The 26,264-nt window shown below is 43.5% G+C and overlaps 1 protein-coding gene and 3 long non-coding RNA genes across 7 annotated transcripts; 1 reads left to right on the top strand and 3 right to left on the bottom strand.

The window, feature by feature from the left end:
- Positions 1-1,254: 1,254 nt before the first annotated feature.
- On the top strand, positions 1,255-3,290 carry LOC125517096 (uncharacterized). Its single transcript, XR_007287422.2, has 3 exons — positions 1,255-1,420; positions 1,486-1,799; positions 2,965-3,290. It is a non-coding gene; the product is annotated as an uncharacterized LOC125517096 (long non-coding RNA).
- Positions 3,291-4,028: 738 nt separating this feature from the next.
- Positions 4,029-6,274, bottom strand: LOC125551434 (uncharacterized). Of its 4 annotated transcripts, none has more exons than XR_007302639.2 (4): positions 5,719-6,274; positions 5,119-5,224; positions 4,662-4,950; positions 4,029-4,517 (listed from the first exon to the last, which is right to left on the bottom strand). It is a non-coding gene; the product is annotated as an uncharacterized LOC125551434 (long non-coding RNA). The 4 variants fall into 4 exon arrangements; XR_007302644.2 differs by having other exon boundaries at positions 4,700-4,950; XR_007302629.2 differs by having other exon boundaries at positions 4,705-4,950; positions 5,719-6,273.
- A 1,195-nt stretch (positions 6,275-7,469) lies between these two features.
- LOC125517029 (uncharacterized) lies at positions 7,470-10,147 on the bottom strand. Its single transcript, XR_007287418.2, has 3 exons — positions 9,686-10,147; positions 8,311-8,369; positions 7,470-7,712 (listed from the first exon to the last, which is right to left on the bottom strand). It is a non-coding gene; the product is annotated as an uncharacterized LOC125517029 (long non-coding RNA).
- A 9,766-nt stretch (positions 10,148-19,913) lies between these two features.
- LOC125532766 (coleoptile phototropism protein 1) lies at positions 19,914-24,010 on the bottom strand. The gene is made up of 3 exons (XM_048696691.2): positions 23,003-24,010; positions 20,521-20,853; positions 19,914-20,421 (listed from the first exon to the last, which is right to left on the bottom strand). The coding sequence occupies exons 1-3, from the start codon at positions 23,876-23,878 to the stop codon at positions 20,167-20,169; spliced, it is 1,464 nt and encodes a 487-aa protein (XP_048552648.2). The 5' UTR covers positions 23,879-24,010; the 3' UTR covers positions 19,914-20,166.
- Between the last annotated feature and the right edge of the window lie 2,254 nt (positions 24,011-26,264).

The raw sequence follows: 26,264 nt of genomic DNA, 5'->3' as shown, positions 1-26,264 counted from the left end.
CCGGCAGTTTGACGTAGCGAGCGGCACATAGAATTTCCCAACAATGGTGTGCCTTTAAGGCTTTTTTCTTGTTTAGCGTGAATTTGTTTTAAGTGAGGCCCATGGGCATAGAACGCGCTTGGGTCGCGCTAAGATCTTTGAGCGAATGATTCGTTCGCTCTCGCTTGGGTTGCGCTAAGGGGCATCTTTCAGCGAATGATAGAATGGGCCGGCCTACAGATAGAAAAAATAAACCGAACTGGACCAATTTTAGGGTTTTTATGGTTTTTGGTATAAGAATGTTATGAACTTTCCATACCTTTTTGAATTATGGTTTTATGGCATATACTGAAAAACCAAAAGTTTTACCGAATAAACCGAAGTAAAAATATATTTATATTTCTTTAGGCAAACAAACATACCAGTAGTCATTGTTTGTGTGCGGCAGCAAGATCCCCTACTAAGCACACCCATTTTATTTGTAACATAGTCATTTTTCTCTTAAAAGAAATGGTAAGCACGTCCATACCTGAAATCTATGCATATATACTTATTTTCTTTTACCATGTATGCAGTAAGACCCCCCCCCCCAAAGCATGAATCCTTGTACGCATATGTGTGTGAGAGAGAGAGATTAACTATTCGTCACCCTGGGTGGAAAATAGTTATTCTTTATCCACCTATATTTTAACATCTATGCACCGTAATTTTACATTTCGTAAATTTTGTCTTATTTTAGACATAAAAAGATAACATAAGAAAACATATAATCATCGTAAAAAATATTTTATATTACGTAAAATTAAAAATGTAAAAATATAATGTAAAATGTACATAAAATATAATTTTTGACCTATATTTTTTTGTTATGCCAAATTTTATGCAGTAAATCAATATGAATGTAACTATTTGTATTTCAAATGTAATTTACTTATGAAATGATTGTAAGATTATCTCGGATGAAGAGTAACTTATTCTGCACCCCGAGGTGATGAATATATATATAACTTATGAAACTCTATTACTAAAACAGGGTGAAGAATAAGTAATTCTTCACCCTGGCCAAACGACCGAGCCGAAGCCTTAGGTTGCGTCCAACCAGGCCACCGTTCTGCCCACCAGTTTCACACTGTAAAATTACGATGGTATATGGAAGTAATATTACCTTTCTACGTTGACTCAAAGCTACCCCACTTCAAAAAAAAAAAGCTACCCCACTTCTATATCCTCAAAAGAAAAAAAGCTACCCCACTTCCTCCACCCCGTGGACTGAGCCAGAATTTTGCCGGTTCAGTTCCGGCGACTCAAACCGTCTCCTGGTTGTGAGCCGTGGGTGTGATACTCCGACGGCGAGGACCGAACCCAGTCCCGGCCGTCGTCATTGGAGGATGGAGGATATGGAAAACCCCCTTCCTCTCCTCCGCTCAGGCTCCCCGCGACTGTAAGTACTGCAGCTGCAACCCCGACCCTATCCGCCTCAGTCTAACGGTGTTTGTTTTTGCAAAGGTGTCGGCAGGGTAGGATTGGTGGTCGCGGCAGAGCTCGGGTGCAGGGCGTCGCCAGCGCTGATGGGTGCCTCCGGCGCGCCGTTTAGAATCGGTGTACTGCTCTGCTGCCTTGGGCGTCCACGCTGTCACACAGACCATACCTCTCAGTGTCCGTGGAGTGGCCGCACGCCAACCTCAGCGACACTGATGCTGAATTGCAGTAACTTACTGCGCTTGCCTCTGAATTCTAAAATTCTGAATTGCTTGTAACTTAAGACGACACCCATCTGCCTGGGGTTCTGTCATCATGGCAATTTTTGGGCGTTCCTACAGGTTAGCTTCCTTTCGTCATGCCAACCTCAGATAGCTTCCTTTTATTTTGGTTGTGAGATGTCGATTCCTGTTTTTCTAGCCACTTTAATTTTGATGTTTTAAAGTTACAGAGTTAGTTACGTTTGGTTTCTTGTAGCCAGACGAGCGAGCTTAAAATTACACTGACTAGTGTGGTGGTACAAAAAATTGTTTCTTTTCTTGCTGTCTATATTCTTCACTTTATCTGAATTTGTTTCTGCTCCATGTTAACTGCCGCACATGCTACCATCTGAAACTCTACAATTAGGAGTCTGCCTTTAAAAAACAATTAGGAGACTGAAAAGATTTAGAGTTTTCGCCCCCAGGTTGAATCTTTATTGACTTGTGTCTTCTTGTCATGGTTTGTTTCTGATTACTACTAGCTTGTTCTAATCTTGACTGTTGGCATGCATAACCTTCATTACTGACTGAATTCCCAGCTACAAATTACTACCTCGGTACCAAAATATAAGACGTTTTGTACAAATTTTGTCACAGATGTAAATTATCAGGTTAAGCTTTTATGCACATAATCTTAGAGGTTTATCTTTATTCAAGGAATAGAAAAATCAGAAGTATAATGTTCCTTTTCTTGTACAATTTGCTCATTTTGATAATTTACATACTTCTGTTACTTTTTTCTATGTTTGGTTTACCGCTTCCTTCGGTTGGAGAAAGTACAATGCTAATTTTACAGTGCAGAATGTTACTAAATAAATCAATGATTGTTCTCATAATGGTCTGGTAAGGCTATATAGGCCTACTCAACAAATCACAAAATGGAGAAGAGGAAGCTGAGCCCCACTCTTTTTATATCAAGGAGCGAGGTTTTTTGTTTTGATTTTTTTTAACCTTCACCTTTTACGGGTTTGTAGGGAAAGTTTCTGGCCCAATTGACTATAATACTAGTACCATGGCATACCATTTTTGGTTTGTACTGATCGAAAGGCAAATTACAGGTTAATTAGGGAATGCTACTGTAATCACACATCTCATAGGCATTTAGATTCTAGCGTAAGACTGCAACAACATTACTACATGAAAACACATTTATGCTTTCACATATCTGTTGGCATCTCACAGGAACTAAATAATTTTCTTGTTCATTGCATGTCTAACTTGTTATGCCCACTCATTGAATTTGCAGCATTTGAATCCAACACAGAAGAGAGGGCATTAGCTAGTGCTAAAAATGTAGTGCGATTTGGCCTAGCTTCCATCAACTCGAATGCCCAGGACATGTCACAATCTTCTTCCTCTCTACAAACATCAATCCTGGAGGTGCTAGGGAAGAGCATGTGTACTACAGCCCAGCAAAAAGAAAAGACCCATTGCCACTGCTACTACAAGAAGATTAAGTAGAATAAGAAAAAAAAATCTTGTTATGGTTGCTGCTTAATTACCACTGAATTTATTCATTTGTTCATGTCAGAATTGTTATGGCTCTGCTACATCAATGATATTGTATTTTCTCTTTTTCAACTGATATTTGAATTTACAAATCTTTGATTTATATGTCTTTGTCATTGTCTCTTGCGAATACATTTCTTGAATTAGCAAAGTCCGTTATGGATGGATCTATCAGTACCATTGATGTCCAATTCCAATTAAAAAAAATTCATTGGCACCAAAAATGACTCCTGTAGCATGCGTACTGATTTCAAGTCCCAACTCATACTCCCCTCTCACATGAACCCACCATCAAGATAAAGGAAAGAGACTAATTCAGTTACTGAACTTTAAAATGAATCACATTGTCAAACATTCCATTGAGATAATTTTGAACAAATCACATAGTAGTAGAATACACATCCTCACCATGCCCTACATCTTGGTTACATCTCAGTTGCTAATAAAAATTTCAGCAAATAAAAGAAAGATCAACAAACACAACACATGCATTATCCGCCTCTAGAGAACACTCCTATGTCCTGTTATTTGCATTTAGTAGTACTGACCAACAAGGGCCGCTCATTGTCGGGATGAGAGGTACGATGAGGATGAGGAGTTGCACACCAGTCCGTGGCCTGGTCATGCCCAGACCGCCATGGACACGCCTTAGCTTACATGGAAAACAAAGATTCCTGCTCCATATACAATGTATAACATAGATTTCATAAATACTCCCTCTGTCCCATATATAATGTGTCAAAAACGCTCATATATTATGGGGCGGAGGGAGTAGTAACTAACCAAATTCTGACATTTAAGTTAGAGATGTACTTCATGAACTGCAAGGTTCCAAGTTACTTGTACTCATAATGTTCCATTGCTAGCTATCCAAGTTCAAGTCACATCTGTACTGAAGACATTTACATCTAAATAAAAAACATAGGACCAGTGAATGTCATACAAATTTCTCATCTCACCGGTGCACTTCAGATATCAGGATACCATTCTTTCTACCAAGATTACAACCATCTTCTGGCAATACTTTATCATAGATCATGGAGCTCATCAATAGTCACAATTCAGAAACAAACTTAGTTTTATGCTTAGTACAATTTTCTTAACCAATTAAAAGGCATATGCTCACAGAAGATCACATGCCACTTCTGACATAAACAGCTGAAGGAACTAGACAACAGAAATGGACAGAGTGAGAAGCCTCTACGTCAGCATCCGGACATCCTATGTTCCCAGCTTTGTCTCTCGACTGCAGCCTTTTTGGTATTCTTGCAGGATATCTTCTGCTGCATCCTGCAGGGCATTTGAAATCAGAAGTCAATTCAGAATAGAGTTTTATTGTGACCGAACATGTAAAGATGATTCAGTGTCTTCTCAATTTCCCTCATGTACAAAGTGAATTCCCCTGCTATCAAAATCAATACGAACAATCAGAACCATGATTGCTTCCCCAGACGAGATGATTCCACCGTGACCTTACGTGGGTCAGGGTGCTCCGCTGAGGCGCCTCTACACCGGGATGCTGGATCCACCTTGCTCGGACGATCACTCCCGCCAGCCGCCTCCATGGCTACTCGTGCGGACTGGGTTCTCCGATGGCGCTTCCTCGCACCAGATAGCCCGGCCGAGCGATGGTGTCATAGATGACACTGAACCAAAGACCGAGAGACGCGCTCGAACCAACAATACCATATATCCCGTCAGAGCGATGGTGTCTATTAATAATCTGCACATGCATACGCAAAAGAAACAACGTAATGCTTAACTACTTTGTAAGATAGATAAGATTAGATGGCGGCAACAAAGCTCGGTATAGAAAGCGTGAGCTTTACATTAACTTGGACTCAGCTCAACGCATATCAATGACTATCCAACAAGGAATGAACAACAATACCTTGTGCTTAATCAGGCACCAAGAATGGAGAGACCAACGAGATCTGAGAGGAGACAGGATGACCTTGGACGAATTTGATGGGGGCAGTTGGCTCGCAATAGTGTATCTGGTTTTGTTCATGGCAATTCAGACCAAGGTTAGCAAAATGCTACTGGTGTAGCACAATGGAGCATATGATTTTTCAATAACAAATGCATTTACAACACGGATTGTCATTAGAGTTATTGAGCAAAACACGAACTGAACTCTAGCCCTATTGTAATGTATTCAGTAGTAGTTAATTCAGAATCTGACCTGAACTTAACTAGTTCATTAGTGCACTCGAACTACTTAATTAGTCTTATTGACCACTACCAATTAGGACCAATCACTTCCGAATTTTAACCAACCTAGAACTTGAAATAGTTACTTTCCTCAGTGGATTAAATACTGGTGATTTAATTGAACTAGTCAATTAGCCCTGTCACTTGCATAATTTAACCAGGCCCCGTCCTGGAACTAGTAAACAGTAGAGATCCAAGTAATGCTGGAAGGAACCACCAATTAATAGGAAGCATCCATCCATTAGAATAAGAAGCAAGAGGGGACATAGGAGGTGACCTGGATGGTGCGGGTGTTGAAGCCGAACTTGATGCCCACGCCGCTTGGAGGATGGCCGACAGCAGGATCGAATGAGTGGAACCTGCGGGGGGCTAGAGAGCATGCGTCTCACCCCGTCGGCCAGGATCGAACTCGAACCTCGGTCTCATCCCCGAACAAGATCCAACATGATACAACAGCAGAGTCTGAGTCTCGATCGGGAGGTTAGAGACTGAGTTTAATCTCCCGCACCTCGATCCAACAGCAGAGATCCTAGTGCCCGCACCTGGAATCATCCACCTCGATCACCGGTTGGAGGAGAAGCGAACGAGTGGCCGGCGTCTCGCCCCCATCTTGGCCGCAATCAAGGTGACGGTCGTCGGTGCCTCGCCCCCGTTGATGTTGCGTCCTCCTCGTCGCGGTCAACTACGTTCCAATCGGGGGTGGTTATGGCTCCTCGCGCTCAATGCTGTAATATTACCTCGCAGCCACTGTAGATTACTGCACAAAGCCTCCACGGTGCTGGTGGCGTCTGCCGTGTGGGTGGGGGCGTGTGCTTCGGCTGGGGTGAGGAATAACTATTCCTCACCTGGGTGCAATCTGTGCAATTTAGGTGTGCTAAAGTGAGCCCGAGCGCATTGTGTTTATTCTACGTCTGACCCATGAAGCGCATCCTGTTTGCTAATCGGTTACATCATTTTTTTTTGACCCGGTTACATCATTCTTTAATTAGCGCAGCCACATGCATGCATATGATAAATAATTTAATTCATTTACTATGTTTGGCCCGCGTTTTACTAGCATGCGAGTCGAGGATGTGAGACGGACGACATCGCTTGTTGACTGTAATTCATTCATGAAGACCACTAGGGATCAGACTACTGATCCCATGCTTCTTATCAGACTAGTGTACAACCATTGGATTAGATGGATGGGAGTCGTTCGATTGTGTGCTAGAGCCCACATAGAATTAGTTGGTCCCTGCACTAATTACGTGCATCCTCATAACTGCTCCCGTGAAGCAGTCTGATAGCCCAGAAATAAACTAAGAGAAAATGGAATGGCGTAACTGATGCATCAAAAAAGGCATAATATTTTGGATTATATAATTTTTGTTATTGGAAGCAGCACCATCGTGGGCATTGACATGGTGGATGCATGGCGAACATGGTTTTCGAACCACTTGATGCATCCACCTTATTTACAGTAACGACTGCATCCACCATACGAGAAGTATGCATCCACTTTAGGTGCCATTTGCATCTAGCGTATTAATAGATTTTCCTTTCTTCCGCTGTGACGGAAATTTGGTTTGATTTAGCATGATTTTTGTACTGTGTGCTAATATATTTTGCTTCCAAACCAATATGAAACTATTTTCATTGACTCGAGAATAGCTTCCATGAAAATGTGATTTGTTTCATCGATTAGAAAATGTTATATTGATTTCAATCACCATGGGATATGCTTCCTTACTGGTCAAAAATTGCTTCCGTTAAATAGAGAATTTGCTTCCATGATGATCATGAAGCAACACAAAAAAGAAAATCAAGTGGTAATCACGTATTTTATCATTGTTCAGGTTATTGGCTTCCTACATTGTATTGTCCTGGTGCTTCAAATGCTGTAGCACGAGGTAATGTGTCCACGCATTGCATTGATGCCGAAGATATCATGGCACCAGGACAATGTGAGGAATCATATGAGAATCCAGTGAACCATGGTTGGCATTGTGTATAGTAAAACATATGCAATATAGAAGAGCATACAAGAAAACAAGGAAGCATGAGTTCTTTTGAAAAAACAGGCGACATTGAATAATATTATACTTAGTTAAACAATAAAATACAAACTATTACAGCAACATTGTTTTCACATCCCTCTAGCCAGCATCACAGAGGACGTTGAACGGACCATCTCACATGCACTGTGAGCTTGTCATCATCAACAAGGCAATCACGATCTCCGTTATATTGCAGTCGACATATTTACAACACACCAGGTTGTAGAGAAATCTGCATAGTAAAAGCATGAATGAGAAACAATCAAGCACACATAGTGTTCAGAGTGGTTGAGACAAAAGTTCACTCCGAAAAGCAACACCGGCAATGGTTGAAAGGCACACAGGGGTAGTGGGTGAAGCAAAACTATGTGAGAAATCAAAAGTAGGAAGCATGGCTAATACGAAGCAATTATTGGATGCTCATGTACTAGAAGCATAAAAGATCGATTTGACTGATCTGCATACTTGCTGGGCAAGATTTCTGTGCTAAAATTTAATGTCCGTGAAATATTGTTTCAGTTCCGCACTACATCTCTACACTAGAAGCATATGTTAAAACTCAAGGAAGCATGGTTAACAAGAAGCACTAATTTGGTTCTATCATAACATATATTAGACGCATCCGAAGCATACATATTTGAATTCACAAATTAACATGCCAGAGAACATATGCACATTCAAAGTGTTTCTAAACCATTCGCAACATATGGGAGGAAAATTTTCTGCATACTATACCTCAGTACTTCAAAACTACAAACAGAGAAAGCAGGAAGCATTATTAACATGAGTTTGCACTGAAGAAATACAAAAAGGATACATAGGAAACTTACCAGCTGAATATCAACTCTGTAGCATGATTGACTCCTTTTTAGTCATTGTTGAGTGTCACCTGAGAACACACAGAATACTGATTGTTAGCATTTCTGTAAGAAAATGTTTCGTAAGGAATGAAGCGATAGATTTGCTCTCTTCTGGAATTAGTTGTATGGAAGCAATGCACTACAAAATAAGAGTATACATACATACATACATACATACATACACATATTCTAAGCGTGAGTGTAGAATAGCTTATTCTACACCCCCTAGTAACGCTATATACAAAATCTAGTAAAACAATATACAAAATGTAGTAATTCGGAAAATATTTTTTTTATCACCCAAGTTTGTAATTTACTACATTTTTACAAAAATTACTACATTTTACATAGTGTGTTACTATATTTTGTATATGCCGTTACTGGGATGTAGAATAAGTTATTCTACACTCACGCTTAGTTTAGCGTTACTATATATATATATATATATATATATATATATATATATATATATATATATATATTGACTGATGACATAAAGGATTACAGAAGCACAAAAATATGGACAGTACAAATACGGCGCATGGTATTGAAATAAGTAAGCTTGGTGCCAGGATGGGGATGCATCTGTTAGTATTTTTGGCATGGAAGCATTTTCCTGGAAAAACAGTATCCTAAAGGGGGCAATTAAGAAGCAATTTTGTGTGATGGATTCATGGAATTTAGGGTGCAATCTGTGCAATTTAGGATGCAATTTTTGTCTTCGATGGAAGCATGGAATTTCAAAAGGGGTAAACATAACAAATTTAGCACCAATATGGGGGTAAGTTTACTTGGATGCTCTGTTTACAGGAAGCATTGTAGAATGCATTGAAAAGGAAGTGTCGCAGCATTTCTATAATAGATTTGAAGCACCGAAAAAAATTGAAACAACTTAATAGTCGAAACAATACTTGGCCGGCAATGAGCATAAATACTCCCTCCATTCTTGTATACAAGGCCACAAACTCATAATACAGGTACCAAGACAAATGTTAATGTCTTCAAAGTCAATGTTGCAAGACAGCTTATCTCCTTGTTTGCCATGTAAATTAATGTGTATTCTTCTCTTTCATGCATATCAAGCCAATGCTCCCACTCCCGCATGCATGCAAGGGATAATTAATGTCCTTCTTTTCTAGTACTGCGAGGCAACCACCTTAATATTTGCATCGATTAGTGTTAGTGGCCTTGTATATCTGCAAATTCTAATTTTGATAGTGGCCTTGTATATAAAAATGGAGGGAGTAACAAATTTCATCCAGCTGAAGGATGCATTACAGAACAAAATTTGTTGCAAAAATTACAAATCCTCAAAATGTGGGGCACTCCACGGAAGTGCACATACCTTTGATTCAGGATTGAGGAGCTTCAAAATAGGGCCGCAATTTAGAAATCCAAAAGCCAATACTCCGGCTGGCCGATCCAAATCAATGGGGATGGAGCCGATTCAGTAGATGGGATAGCCTAGCGACTGAGAAAACTCGGCAGAATCGGGCGGGGTAGCGTTGGTGGAGTGGATGGTAGCCATGCTGCTCGGCGGGGAGGCTCGAGTGAGGAACGATGGCGCTGCGGTCCACCGATGTGTGTCGGAGCTGGAGGTGCGAGGCGGATGGAGCAGGCTCGTGAGGTGGAGCTGCGAGATCACGTCGATGGCCGGGGGGGTCGGGGAGCGGAGAGACCTCGTTGGTCGGAGGATTCGCGGTGAGACGGCGGCAGAGCAGGGGATCTGGTGTGCGAGCCGGCGGCGAGGCGACTCGGGTGGGAAGCAGAACTCGGGCATGGGCCGGCTATTAATGCTATCGAGAGATTAGGGGAGATGATTAGGAAAGATCAGGGCTTTCCTTTTTTTTTAAAAAAAATGGACGAAATCGGGAGCGTCGACTTAACAACGAACCTACGGACGTCGATTGGTCTGGCGCTTGCGTCGATTCAGACTACAGATCAGAAGTGTTTACCTTCATTTAATCCTGTTACCATATTTAGCATGGTTTTTTACTAGCATGGCGGGACCAATGCATGCGGATGGTAACTGTTTTAATTGAGTTACCATTCCTAACATGCTTTTTACTGCCATGTGAAACAACAGATGTCACTAACCCAATTTATTCTATTACCAAGTTTTTCATGGACGATTACTAGGTTACTACATTTCTCATGGTTGATTACTATATGCCATTACAAGTAGGCATGTAGAAAGGAAAAATGGTGGTGGGACCATGCACCTGCATGTCCAGCCGGTAACCAAACTAAATATGTTACTACTTTTTTCTTGGTTGATTACTATGTATCATTTGAGCATGCATGTAAAAAAGATAAATGGTGGCGGTGCGTGAACTAGTGGGTGCAGATAGTAACTGAATGTATTGGGTTACTATATTTCTTATGGTTGTTTATGATGTGTTGCTACGAGTGTGGAGCACACGAGCTCGCTTGCTCCTGTTAGCTGCACCAATGGAACAATCACACATGGGCACATGTATTAAGTGTGGGTGTGCAAAACAGGGAAGGATATGCAGCATCCACGGTAGCATACGGTGACAGGTTTGGTTTAATGTGACGGCACGAAGACCGTAGGACATGCAACGGAAGATGCACATATGTTCCGTCGGTACAACATGTTTATTTATTATATTTTTTTGCAAGAAATACTATTTATTATAATTAGATAACAATATATTTTTCGTTCCTCAACTTTTGTCGGATTCTAAATTTGATCCCGCAACTTTGAAACCGGACAACTTGCACCATCAACTATTGAAACCGGACAAGTTTCACCCCGATTTTGATTGCGTTGACTCCAATTCATGTATTATTTTCAAATTCGTGAATGTTTTAAAATTCACATACATTTTTCAAATCCTCTTAATTTTCCAAGTTTTCGCAAACTTTCCAAGTTCATGTAGTTTTTTTTCAAATCCATGATTTTTTTAAATCCCTGTACTTTTCAAATCCATATACCTTTTCCAAGTCCGAGTATTTTTTTAAAGAATCAAATACCTTTTTCTCAAATGCATGAAATTTTTAAAAATTCGTGAACTTTTCAAATCCATGTACCTTTTCCAGGTCCGAGTATTTTTTTTAAAGAATAACATACCTTTTTTCAAATGCATTAAATTTTTAAAAATTCATGAACTTTTCAAATCCATGTACTGTTTTCAAGTTCACATACTTTTTTTAAATTCACGTACTTTACTTGGAAAAATCATGAATTTTTTAAAAAATCTGAACTTAAAAAAGGTATGCAGATCTGAGAAAGTATACTAATTTGAAAAAAAGCATGGGTTTGAAAAATTAGATGAACTTTAGAAAAGTACGTGAATTTTAAAAAATTACTTGAACTTGAAAAAATTAAGTGGATTTAGAAACAGTTCATGGATTTGAAGAAAGTATGCAGATTTGTAAAATTGCCCAAACTTGAAGAAAGTATGCAATTCTGAAAAAAATTATGCAAACTTAAAAAAGTACATGAATTGAAAAAAAGGCCGCTCGACATTACCATCAGTTCACACCTTGGACACGTACCTTGCACATATCGATATACAAAACCAAAAATAGCGTCTTTGATGCATGGACGGCCGTCGCTCTGTGTCGTACTAACGTTGCCTCTTCGGTCCCAAGCGAAGTGATGCCTCATGATTCCATGATCGGGCGAGTTCGTCCACGCCTGTGGATATTCGACCAATCGTGCTCTTATGTCTACATGAATTTAATCTGCATGTGGGAATTTATGCAACGTGACAATGTCTTAGAATAGACTAGATTTCAGTTGTTGATGTGTTGGGTAAGATGTCATGAAATGAAATGAAATTCAAACATATATAGTGGGTGAGGACAAGTTGCTGTTTAAAATTGAAATTAACGGAGGGTCGGCTGATGATTCATGAAGTGTTGCAGCAATTCAAACGAAAGTGCGTTCCAGGTGCACTAGATGACTCTCCCAACTAGCCATGCCTTTATCTGATGTATCGACATATAGACTGAAACTTTAATTTTTCCTACTGGAGCTCGTCTTCGTTTTCTTTTTTGAGGAAATAATGGTGGGTAGATAAGCAGTAGTACTACACTTTTGCCTTAGACGCCTCGTGAAAGGATAGTGACTGGGCTCTCGGCAGCCTATGACCTGGACTCCGAGTAGAAGACGGAGTACCATGGAACGAACGTTACTGCGCTAGGTGGGCCAGCTGGCGAATTTATGGCAGCGTCCTCTGTACCTGCGAGCGTCTCTTTAGCAAATCCCGATGATGTCTCACGGTGTATGATACCGTGATCAGGCGAGGACGGGCACTCCTGTGAGTTTTTGGTGTTGCTACGACCATGCATATAAAAAATAGAAATGGTGGCCGAATTAAATCTATTACTATATATTTCATAGACTTTTACTAGCAGGTGGAAGAATAATGCCGATTAAACCAAACGGTGCGTGCGACATGGGCCGAGCGAAGAATAAGCGTTTTACGCTCTCGCTTAGTTTAGCGTCATTGTATATATCTTTTGAGTCACACTTTTGTAAATTATTATTATTTTCCTTTTATATTCTCATAAAAGTTTGGTTATTATGGTCTACACAAAAACCGTACAGAAATATCTCGGTATATACCGAAACGTAACCATATCTTAACTTCATATTCCATGTACCGAAGTATTAATACCTTCTAAGCAGATAAAATTGTATAAACCTAACCATGTAAATTGAATAAAAAAATACACACAATTAAATGCAGTTGCTGTGCATTTTTGGGTATTTCTAGGCAATCGCCTATTTGGCACCTTCAGCGCCCAATATAGGCTAGCGTGCAAACTAGTGCACACACCCCTCCCTCCCTATGACTCTTAATGCGCCAGCCCATCGAAGCGCTCGAGCACACGAGAGGGTAATTTCCTTCCCCGGTTTTGTGAAGCTTCCCAGGCCGGTTTGGGAAGCTTCTCGAAGCTTCCAATCGGATTGTCTCCTGGTTTTTGTTTATTTTTTTATATGCGTGAAACTTTTTCAAATTCACGCACCTTTTTTTAAAGCACATGATTTTCTTTCAAATTCCTGAACCTTTTCAAATCCGCTAACTTTTGTTTTCCAAATTCAATAAGAAAATTCAAAATCAGTAAACCTTTTCCAAATTCATATTTTTTCAAAATTCATTTAACTTTTTTTTCAAATCCATGATTTTTCCCAATATCGATAAACATTTGTTTTTCAATTATGTGAACTTTTTTCTGAATATCTGTGAACCTTTTTTTAATATGTGACTTTTTCTAAATTTAGGAATTTTTTTCCCAAAATTGATGAAGTTTAACTAAATCCACAAACCTTTTTTCAAATCCGGAGCTTATTTTTCAATCAGCAATTATTTTAAAAAAGCTAGTGATTTAAAAAAAAATCATGTGCATTTGTTATATTAGTGATTTTTTTCAAATAGTGATCTTTCTTCTAATTCGGTGAACTTTTTCTTTTTTTATGATTTTTAGTTCCTTTAAAAAAATCTCAAAAAGTCAACGGTCAAATGGACAGGTCAACCACGAGCGCGAACGAGAAAACCAGTGACTCCCCAAACCACGGTCGCCTCATTTGTTGAGCGACCCATGAGGGGTGGTGCGTGGCACTGACTACTCTACTTTACTTTCTCTCAAAAAAAAAGACTACTCTACTTTACTTGGCGCAAAAAAAAGACTACTCTACTTGGCGCTTAAGTTTGCAGAATGCACTAAATTCGCCTCTTTTGCCTAGAAAAATGTTGGAATTTTGCTAGTAGGCTTTTGGCCCAAAGCCCAATTAAAATTCTGAAATTTTTTTAGCCCATTCATGTACACATGTGAGTGGAGTGAGTGAGGTTAAAGTTTAGTCCCATCCCGGAAGTTGAGAGATAGTTGCACCTCTTTATAAGGTGAGCTCTTCTACCACTTGTATAAGCATGAGAAGAGGAGACCTACACGCACGCTCCTCCTCCTCGCCTCGCCTCGCCTCGCCTCGACGGGTTGCGGGATTGAGCCGAGTCGAGGACAGAGCTATGCACGTTGTCTATATTTTTGCTGCATGGGAAAATTAATGAGTCATTAATTAACAATTAACAGACGCGTTAATTACTGAACCGTTTCCGATTCTTTTGGATCGTGATGACTCGGACGTGGGGTTTACTCCCACGACCTATCCGGCCCGCACTATATAGTCGGACAGACACGTCTACCCTAGCCGCCGCCGCTTCGTATGGTTTTTCACCACCGTTCCAGATCATTGCGCCGCCAAGCAAGTATTCTCCATCCCTCCTTCCAGCGTGCACCGCGAGAAGGGACAGCAGGCCTCCGGAACCCCGCCTCTCGTGATCCTGTATGGGAGAGGGGCGATCCGGTTTTTGGGGAGCGCACTCGCGCGACTGCTAGCAGCGATGACTTCGCGAACGATGACTTCTTCCCCGACCTCGGCAACCTCGTCCTCGACGACATGGGCGACAACGTCAACGCCGGCGGTGCTGCACCCGCTGCACCGTATGTGATTCTATCATTCTTGTTCGAGATCGTGGTAGAATTCATGCTTCTAGTATGTGCCCTAGATGTGATATGTTCATCTGCTATGCTAGTTCGCATGATTAGTTTAATCTCTGCTGCTGTGGTCATGATTTATCTTTTGTTTATTCGGATTAAATCTCGTAGTAATTTGCTCATATTTCCAACAATCCAAAAACCTTATTATAGGCAATTTACTCCGAGTGGTTTTGCTGCGCATCCGAAGCCGCCTGCCTTTAAGGGGGCTCAATATAAGAGGTGGCGCACGAGAGCAGTCTATTGGTTTCAGACCATGGGCTGCTATGATGCCACCAAGGGCAAGCCTGAGGGCGATCTTAATCCAGCATAGCTGGAAGCTTTTGAAAATATCGATACCCTCTTTAAAGGCGCTCTTCTGAGTGTTCTTGATGACTCCATTGTGGATTCGTACATGTCGTTTGACAACGGCAAGGACATGTGGGCTGCGCTCGAGGCCAAGTTTGGTGCCTCGGACGCCGGCAGCGAGTTGTACGTCATGGAGCAATTCTATGATTACAAGATGACTGATGAGCGCCATGTTGTACAGCAGGCTCATGAGATACAGTCGCTCGCAAAAGAATTTGAGTACTTCAAGTGTGTGTTGCCGGACAAATTTGTTGCCGGAGGCATCATTGCCAAGCTTCCACCTTCGTGGAACAATTTTGCTACTTCCCTGAAACACAAGAGACAGGAGTTTTCCGTTGCGGATCTCATTGGTACTCTTAATATTGAAGAGAAGGCGAGAGCAAAGGACACACGTGCTCGAGTTGCTGAGGGAGGTTCTAGTGCCCACATGGTACAGAAGAAGAACTCCCAGCCCAACAAGTTCAAAAACAATAAGAACAAAACTCAGGGCAAAGACAAGTTTGATACAAAGAACAAGCCATCACATTCTACCAACTTCAAGAAGAATTCTCATAAGAAGGGGAAGGGACTTTGCCATGTCTGCGGTGATCCTAATCACTGGGCTCCGAAGTGTCCTAATCGCTTTGAGAAGCGCGAACATGAGAAGAGCGGCAAGTCCGCTAATGTTGTCATCGGTGATACTGATATGAAGGAATCAGGGTACGGTATTTTTCCTACCATCCTTTCAGTATTTCAATCCCCTGATTGGTTAATTGACACCGGTGCCAATGTACATGTTTGTGCTGACGCCTCCATGTTTTCTTCTTACCAGGCAACAGGGACTTCACCCGTGCTGATGGGGAACAGGTCACATGCCATCGTTCAAGGTGTTGGTACGGTCGATCTGAAGTTTACTTCGGGGAAGACTGTGCGTCTGAAGAACGTTCATCATGTGCCGTCCATCAATAAAAATCTCGTTAGCGGTTCCCGTTTATGCTGAGATGGTTTTAAGTTGGTTTTCGAATCCAATAAAGTTGTAATTTCTAAGTGTGGACAATTTTTTGAAAAAGGCTATGAGTGCGGAAGCTTGTTCCGCCTATCTTTGTCAGATATTTGCACTAAAGTTATTAATAATGTTTGCCACAATAATGAGTCTGATATTTGGCATTCACGACTCGGTCATATTAACTTTGGTTGCATGACGCGGTTAGCCAATATGAATTTAATTTCGAAAATCTCTACAGTCAAAGGCTCCAAGTGCCAAGTATGTGTGCAAGCTAAGCAACCTCGCAAGTCCCATAAGACTGCAGAGGCAAGAGACTTGGCTCCACTAGAGCTTATACATTCTGATCTTTGTGAGATGAATGGCATGTTGACAAAAGGTGGAAAGAGATACTTCATGACGTTGATTGATGACTCCACTAGATATTGTTATGTGTATCTTCTGAAATCAAAAGATGAGGCTTTGACTGTCTTTAAAAACTATAAAGCTGAGGCAGAGAACCAACTTGATCGAAAAATTAAACGGCTTAGGTCTGATCATGGTGGAGAGTATTTTTCCAATGAATTTGATCTGTTTTGTGCGGAACATGGTATAATACATGAGAGGACGCCTCCCTACTCACCCCAGTCAAATGGGGTAGCCGAAAGAAAGAACCAAACTCTAACTGATATGGTTAACACCATGTTAGACACTTCGGGTCTATCCAAGGAATGGTGGGGGAAGGCGCTAATGACTGCGTGTCATGTCCTAAACCGAGTTCCCACAAAGTATAAGACCATGACTCCATTTGAGGAATGGGAAAGGAAAAGGTTAAAACTCTCTTACCTACGTACTTGGGGTTGTTTGGCGAAAGTCAATATACCAATTCCCAAAAAGCGTAAGCTTGGACCAAAAACCGTGGATTGTGTTCTTCTGGGCTATGCTGTTCATAGCATCGGCTATAGATTTTTGATAATAAAATCTGAGGTATCCAACATGCATGTTGGTACGATTATGGAATCAAATGATGCAACTTTCTTTGAGGACATATTTCCTATGAAGGATATGTCGAGTTCATCAAATCAGGAGATACCTACTCCATCTAGTGAGGAATTCACTGTAATTCTTGAACCCACCATTGCGATGGAACACGTTGAGAATCCTGTTGAGGGTAACAATGGAACTCCTATGAGGAGTAAGAGACAGAGGACTGCAAAGTCTTTTGATGATGATTTTATTGTGTACCTTGTGGATGACACACCTAGGACTATTTCAGAAGCCTATGCATCTCCTGATGCTGACTACTGGAAGGAAGCTGTACGTAGCGAGATGGATTCCATCTTAGCTAACGGTACCTGGAAGATCACTGACCGTCCTTATGGGTACAAACCTGTAGGATGTAAGTGGGTGTTCAAGAAGAAGTTTAGACCTGATGGTACGATTGAAAAGTACAAGGCACGGCTTGTGGCCAAGGGTTATACCCAGAAAGAAGGTGAAGACTTCTTTGATACTTACTCACCCGTGGCTAGACTGACCACAATTCGGGTGCTACTATCACTGGCTGCCTCACATGGTCTTCTCGTTCATCAAATGGACGTTAAGACAACTTTCCTCAATGGAGAGTTGAAGGAGAAAATTTATATGGATCAGGCAGATGGTTTTGTAGTACCTGATCAAGAAGGAAAGGTGTGCAAGTTATTAAAGTCTTTATATGGCCTTAAACAAGCTCTTAAGGAGTGGCATGAGAAGTTCGAAAGAACATTAACTGCTGCCGGCTTTGTAGTAAACGATGGTGACAAGTGCGTGTACTATCGCTATGGTGGGGGCGAAGGAGTTATTCTTTGTCTGTATGTCGACGACATATTGATCTTTGGAACCAAACTTGATTTAATCAAGGAGGTTAAGGATTTTTTATCTCGCCGTTTTGAGATGAAGGATCTAGGAGTAGCTGATGTTATCTTAAACATCAAGCTGTTGAGAGATGAGAATGGTGGAATCACACTGCTTCAGTCTCATTATGTGAAAAAGGTCTTGAGTCATTTTGGGTATAGCGACTGCACGCCTTCTCCAACTCCATATAATGCTAGTGTGTTGCTTCGAAAGAATCGACGGATTGCTAGAGATCAACTGAGGTATTCTCAGATTATTGGCTCGCTTATGTATTTGGCGAGTGCCACGAGGCCTGACATCTCTTTTGCTTCTTAATGTGTTTCAAATGGTTTATTCGGGTAAGCAGAGATGTTGTCCTGCAGAACATCTTCTGAGGAACACACCTATATGAATTTGACTGTTAACGTCGCAGTTTGTGAGAATTGGGTGTTCTCTAATAAATTCATGAAAGGCCGTGCAGTATGACGTATACGCTCCACCCGCGGGGAAGCCTTGCGGCAGCCCAGTATCGGTCAAGAATTTGTATGAAACTAGTTTCACAGAAAACTTGTAGTTCAAGGCATAGTCCACTATTCAAGTTGTGATCTAGTGTAGCATAAATTTCTAAGTGAAAGTTCAACTTCACAGTCTCCACTAAGCACCGATATATAAAACAATGTTTTGGAACTAAATAATGAGATGTGCCAATGAGACTTTGTGGGGGATTGTTGGAATTTTGCTAGTAGGCCTTTGGCCCAAAGCCCAACTAAAATTCTAAAATTCTCTTGGCCCATTCATGCACACATGTGAGTGGAGTGAGTGAGGCTAAAGTTTAGTCCCACCCCGGAAGTTGAGAGAGAGTTGCACCTCTTTATAAGGTGAGCTCTTCTAACACTTGTATGAGCATGAGAAGAGGAGACCTACACGCACGCTCCTCCTCCTCGCTCGCCTCGCCACGCCACGCCTTGTCACGACGCGCCGCGGGTTGCGGGATTGAGCCGAGCCGAGGACAGAGCTATGCACGTTGTCTATATTTTTGCTGCATGGGAAAATTAATGAGTCATTAATTAATAATTAACGGACGTGTTAATTACTGAACCGTTTCCGATTCTTTTGGATCGTGATGACTCGGACGTGAGGTTTACTCCCACGACCTACCCGGCCCGCACTACATAGTCAGGCAGACGTCTACCCTAGCCGCCGCCGCTTCGTATGGTTTCTCACCACCGTTCCAGATCATTGCGCCGCCAAGTAAGTATTCTCCATCCCTCCTTCCGGCGTGCACCGCGAGAAGGGACAGCAGGCCTCCGGAACCCCGCCTCTCGTGATCCTGTACGGGAAAGGGGCGATCAGGTTTTTGGGGAGCGCACTCGCGCGACTGCTGGCAGCGACGACTTCGCGAATGACGACTTCTTCCCCGACCTCGGCAACCTCGTCATCGACGACATGGGCGACAACGTCAACACCGGCGGTGCTGCACCCGCTGCACCATATGTGATTCTATCCTTCCTGTTCGAGATCGTGGTAAAATTCATGCTTCTAGTATGTGCCCTAGATGTGATATGTTCATCTGCTATGCTAGTTCGCATAATTAGTTTAATCTCTACTGCTGTGGTCATGATTTATCTTTTATTTATTCGGATTAAATCTCGTAGTAATTTGCTCGTATTTCCAACAAAAAAAACTAATGCCCGATCGGATGACTGGACGTAGGATAGCGTCCTAGAAAAGCATAGGTTAGCCGAGCAGGAACAAAAATACCAAAGCCTGATTGTTGAAAGATTGGATTATAGGAAAGGTGTGACTGGATCTCAGTAGATTGAGATTTAACGAAGTCTCACTCAATTAACATAACATACAATAAAAAAAAACTGAAAAAACAATTAACACAAATCTCAATGTAAGATTTCACGGATATAACATCGATCCAAACTTAGCAAGACTGTTATAACGACCCCTCTGATGGCAAGCGCAGCTTTAGTTTCACAGCTAGGATTGAGCTAAAACGACACAAGTGTCGTTAAGATTCCAAACCAAACAAAACCAGTCCATACACACATTTTCGCTTGACCAGATGGCCGGCACGGGCACCGTAGCTTTTCTGCTGGTACCAGTCGCATTCACGAGTGCGACCTGCGCCACCTCGCCACGGTGGGCGTGCCCGTCGCGGGCGTCAACGCGGCGGCAGCGGCAGCGCGGGCCTTCTTGGACCCGCTGAGCGGCGTCCTTTCCATGCCGCTGTCGGAGTCATCCACCCTCGCGGCGTCCGCGCCGCCGCCGCCACCGAACAGGAACGCTCCCCACTTGAACAGCCCCCGCCGCCGCCTGTCGGAGCTCAGCCGCTCCACCTGCGCCTGCAGCGCGTGGCATTGCACCTGCACGCACGCATCAAGACGTGAGCAACCAACGTCGACCCATCAACGAATTAACCGTCCAGAAGGTGGATGCACACAGAATGTACAGTCAGTACAGACCTGGAGCCGAGAGACGTCCTCGCGGAGGCGACGGAGCTCGTGGTGCTGCGAGACGACCTCGCGCTTGGACGGGCACCGGGCGGCAGCGGCGGACGAGGAGGAGGTGAGATCAAGGGCGCCGGGGCTCCTGTTCTGCAGGGAGCGGAAGGAGCCGCTCCAGTCGGCGAGGCGGCTGAGCTTGCTGCCGTGCTCGGAGAAGAGCACCTGCACCACGCAGCGCACCGGAAGGCGGTCGTTCTGCACGGCGTGCACCGCCGCCTCCGTCGACAGCTTGCGCGCGTCGATCAGCCGGCACAGCGACCGCCGCTCCTCCTTGCTGGCGTGCGGGTGCGCCTGCATGCACGCCACACGTGTCACACCCATCAGAATCAACGGCACGGACCGGACCCCGAGCGCAACTCGTGTATCACCAACATACTCAGGCCTCTTCATCCATGTGCAAGGACAGACGGATAATGCAAAATCATTGTGAAACTCAGCTCTCGCTCGCCAAGCAGCTCACGTGATTTACATCGTGACCTACGAAGTACCACTGCGAGTCCAAGAACCAAGATATTTCTTTACTTTCTTTCTGGTGTGACTAGACAATGCATTGTTGGAGATGGTACAAACGGGTAGGTGTAGATCTGGGCGGGTGGGCCCTAATCTCGTCCTGCAAAGGACAAGCGAAGAGAAGGATCCCACAGGAACGGGTGGGGAACTAGGGTGTTGTACACTATCTACCAACATTAAAAAAAAAGAAATGAAAAAAAATTTTATAACCCACCTTTTTTTATAAGAAGCTAAAGGATTTTGGTGCAAAACATAGTGGTTTTCTTTGTTTGATCAAAGAGATTTCATGGTAAAAGAATGTATTAAAATATTAAATTTTGTATGAAAATTCTTGGATCTAAAGATGCTAGTGGCATGACTAGAACAAAATTCTAGTACTAGTGAGGAACTCGTGCATGCTTTGTCGAACAGGCTCTGAGCGCAAAGCTCAAAGCATGCTAATACTAGTACGACTGATGCCGAATGAATAATACTCCTGTACTGTATCATATGCGTATGATACGGTCCAACCTGAATTACTGTGGTCAAACGCACAGAAACATGGGTGTAGCATGCACAGAAACGCCTTACATTTTTTTTTCTTTACCTCGAGCGTAGCATGCATGCGTCCAACACAGTCACATCGGGCAACGTATACAGCTCCCATGCATGGAACCACGTGCACGCCCTGTGAGAGACTGTCCTATTGGAGCTGCCTTTTCGGCATATCACATCGACAAAGCCAACGGCTGGGCTGGTGGAAAAGGGAACCACAGAACTTGCATACACATATGCATGCCATGCCATGCTCGAATGATTTGCCTCACCCATCAGCATCAGGCATCAGCTACACTGACTACAGTGCAATGCTCGAGTTTTGACCTCGCGCCTTGAGGAGCAACAAATTGACTAGCAATTGGCTGGATACCAAATGACCATATCAATCAACCTCTAAAAAAGTTGTCAACTACTATTAGCAAGTTCTGGTATTACTACCCATTATTGGCATGTCAAAGCATTAGAGCCAATTTTTGATACGTAGGCCCTGTTCAGAAAGCCTCTACTCCACAACTCCACTCTCGAAGTTGGTGGAGTTGTAGTTGAAAACTGTGGAGCAGCTTTTTTCTGACTCCATAACTCCTGGAATTTCGTGGAGTTGGTTAAATTTCGAACACGCCTGTAGTAGCGACTATTAGTAGATCTCAAGTGGAGAGGAGATACTAGTTTAATTGAAATTGTCAGATAATATATGCTTTCTTGGCGGTTTGTTGGGGATCTCGGTACTCATAGATTTTCTTTGGAGTTTGCTTACCGAAAACAATATAGTAGTACTACTCCATTTCTGTGCGTTATATATTCTCTTTGTAGTACGTATTACCTTGTTTATCGAGATAGTTCATGTACTCCCACCGGTCCTTTTTACTCTGCATATTAAAGTTCTCTGAAGTCAAACTTCATTATTTATATGAAAAAATATCAACATCTGCCATGCTAAAGTTATACAATATGAAACTTTAAATCATGACACGTCTATTGATATTGATTTCAGATTGTGAATGTTGATACTTTTTTATAAAGTTGGTCAAATTTTATGAGGCTTGACTTTAGTCAAATCTTATATGCGAACTAAAAAGGAATGGAGGGAGTACTATCTCAGCTTTGAGCAAATATACTGTGAAAAAATCGAGGGAGTGCAGTGCTGCTATATTAAATTGGCAGCAACGTTGGAGTGCTGCTTACTTTTTTATCAACACGTCAATGATTCCATTTCTGCTGAAAGTTCGAAAGATCAATGGCACGCGTGCAGACTGAAGAGCATGGCGCGAGAGGGACGAGACCGTTTTTTCTAACAGGAGGCATGATGGCATCACTGCCATGACGATGTACGGTCGAGATTAACTAACAAGACACACCATAAACATGTTTAACCGAGCAGAGACGCCGCACTTACCTTAAGGTAGGTGTCCACGGCGCGGTACAGCCCGTCGTCGGCGGCGCGGGCGTACGCGGGCACGGCGCGCGCGAGCTCCTCGAACTCCGCCGGCCGCAGCCCGGCCTCCAGCGCCGCCTCGGAGAGGTACGCGTCCACCAGCTTCGCCACCCTGGCGGCCGCCGCGCCGCCGCCGCCCGCCTTGGCGCCCTCCCGCAGGAACCCGCGCACCAGACGAAGCACTAGGGGCACGTCCAGCAGCGTCGTCGTCGGGTGGTGGCGATCGCGGGCGGCGGTGCCGTTGCCGAGGCCCTGCAGGCCGAACGCTGGGATCATGACGGCGCCGAGAGACGCCTGGTCGAGACGCCGCGCCGCGCGGGCCTCGAGGTCTCCCAGCAGCGCCGCGTCGGCGCCCACCATGCTCCCAGCGCGGAGCAGGCGGAGGAGGAAGTCGCACGCGATGCCGTCGTCCCTGTCTTCGCCGGCGGCGTCGTCGGGCGGGAGCGCGGCGACGAGGGACTCGAGCAGGAGCCGCTTCTTGAGCCACGTGGCGGTGGGGCTCTCCGGGGGCAGCTGGAAGCGCCCCGAGGGGGACGACGCGGCAACATCCGGGAGCCACCTGGCCGCGTAGTGGGACAGCACGGAGGCGAGGTGGTCGGAGGAGGGCGAGGCCGCCGCCGCCGCCTGGGGCTTGGACCGGATGGCGGCGATGGTGCGCGCGAAGGCGTCGACGTCACTGATGGCGACGCACGCGTCGTCGCTGGCGCCACGCGGGGGCGTGCCCGCGGCGGTGGAGGAGCGCCTTGGGTCCGGCGAGGAATAATGGGCGCCGGTAGGTTCGACGGTGGCGCGCGGGGACGGAGAGCTGGAGCATTGGCTTGGCGACCGAGGGTTCATCGTTTTGCGCGGGTGTGCTCAGTCCTAAGCTGAGGCTGAGCCCGAGCTCTTTTGTTGGAACTTGGAACAAGCGGTCTGCGCGGCGGTGAGATGTGTGTGCCGTAAAACTTCTCACGGGTAGAAAAAGGGTCGGTTGTCCCAATTTGTAAGGGCCTTTTGTCCCGATTTCTGAACCTGGACTAAAGGGTCGATACTAATGCCCTGCCCTTTAGTCCCGGTTCAATTTAGAACCGGTACTGATGGGCCTCCACGTGGTTTGTGCGTGGAGCCCAGGCATGAGACACTTTGGTCCCGGTTGGTGGCACCAACCGGTACCAATAGGCATCCACGCGTCAGCATTTCTGTGATTGGGGTTTTTTTTGAAGAGGGGGGGTGGAAGTTTTGGGGGGGTTAATTTAGGTGTTTCATATATTGTGTTAGCTAGCTATAATTAATAGAGAGAAATGTCCTCTCTTATGTTCGTGCTTGGTCGACGCTACGTACTATACATACGTATAGAGAGGACTAGACACGCTAGCTAGCTAGTAAGCAAACGAAGGAAATAGAAGATCGCCATAAACATATATGCATACAGAGAGAAGTGATATCGACCACCTCTCCTTCTCCGAGAGATTGGTCGAACAACAAATTCTCGTATATCTATCCGACACTACCGGCTACATATATACAATAATTATCTCTTACAAATATAATCATACGGACTCATGGTCCACATAGTATTCTCCGTCTTCAGCGATCACGTGGTCAAGAAAGAATGCCGCCAATTCCTCTTGAATTGCTCGCATGCGAGCTGGTGCTAGGAGTTCATCCCGCTTCCGAAACATCTAATTTGAAGAAGAGGGTCAATACATATATATATATATATATGAATGAAACTCAACATAAATGATGGTAATAAAATAAAATTGTGAATGTTGTTATTTACGTACTTCATATTGTTCGTCAGTGTAGCCCCGCTTACAGGTCGTGTGGCGGATGGACTCGCAAACGTAGTATCCACAGAAATCATTCTCTTATTCCTGCCACAACCACTTTATAAGAAATAGAGGTCAATCAAACTGATAAGCAAGAATGCCAAATGGTATTGATGAAACTAGCGCTTGAATCAATAGGAGATGCACGGAACATGCTACTATAGTACTTACTTTCGGGTGTCTAAATTGCAGCTTCTTCGGGAGTCCTGGAGCTTTTTTGGAGAATTTTTTCCAAACCCTGCCAGACAAAGAAAACAATTACTTGATATATCAGGAAATGAACAAAGTTGCTGATATGGTGGATAATGATCGATTTAACTTACTTCTCGAGCATGTAAGTCATGTCCGCATAGTCCTAGGGATCTTTTCGTCTTGAGTCTAAGACGGCTACTAGTTCCTGCTCAAGCTTAATCTCTAGGAGAATATAGTGGAAACTGCACACGCATGCATAACTCATCAATTACATTACTATAACCTTGACTAATATATAAGGGAAACCGAATACGCACAAGACAGTAACACTCACTTGAAGTTGTAAAGAAAGAGTATTATATCTTTGTTTTCATTTATTACCAACGATCGTAGCAAGTTGGCCTCGGTATCTGCGGCATGAAATTTAACCTGAGTTGCATCTATGAGATATGTGTTAATGAACCCAATATCACCGACTTGTCTTTTCTTCAATTCGGCGATCTTCAATCTACATAATATAGTGAGTATGATTATAAATACATGCAATGAAAGAGCTGAGCTATATAGAGAGACTTAATGACAGAAGTAGTACTACTTACAGACAGTAGCAGGTGACCGTTGTTTTATCGAGGGCCAATTGATTGAAAAACTGAAAGAACTCCTCAAATGGAACAGGTAACAGTTCAATTTCAACGAGGTCATGCTCCTTTTTAACTTTCACATACAAAGTACTCCTCCCCCCAGAGTCTCTGCAGATTTTCAAGTACCAATCATGCAATCTTCGCATCATCATTGATAGAGATCTTTCATCTTTGACGAGAGGCTTTCAGTACTCGTATCTTTGTATCTGCACCTCCATGGGTTCATAATGTACATCGTCGGGCAGGTAATCGGCAAGATTGCTATAACCGGGCACCATCCTCGGATCATTAGCGACGTTGTCGCTAGGCACCTTGAGCGGGGGGCACGATTGCTTCGCTTGTTCGCCGAGCTGGGCAATTTGTTTCCCAGCTCGTTGTTCTTTCAGCCTTTGGTCACTGACAATACTTCCCGACCGCTCCGCTTCGGCAAATTCCTTTCCAATAATGCGCTCATAGTTTCCTTTCGGCGGAGACTTGGGTGGTTTTGTCAGGGCAGTCAGAGTGCGCTTCGCTTTCACCGGATCTACCTTCTCCTCCGGAGGTGGATGTATCTTTGCTTTCAACCCTTGAAACCAGTCA

This window comes from Triticum urartu, chromosome 1A (genome assembly GCF_056163025.1).
Source record: "Triticum urartu cultivar PI428250 chromosome 1A, HENAU_Tu73, whole genome shotgun sequence".
Classification (NCBI taxonomy): Eukaryota; Viridiplantae; Streptophyta; class Magnoliopsida; order Poales; family Poaceae; genus Triticum; species Triticum urartu.
The sequence above is the reverse complement of the archived record's forward strand: the minus strand, read 5'-3'. Positions and strand labels throughout refer to the sequence as shown.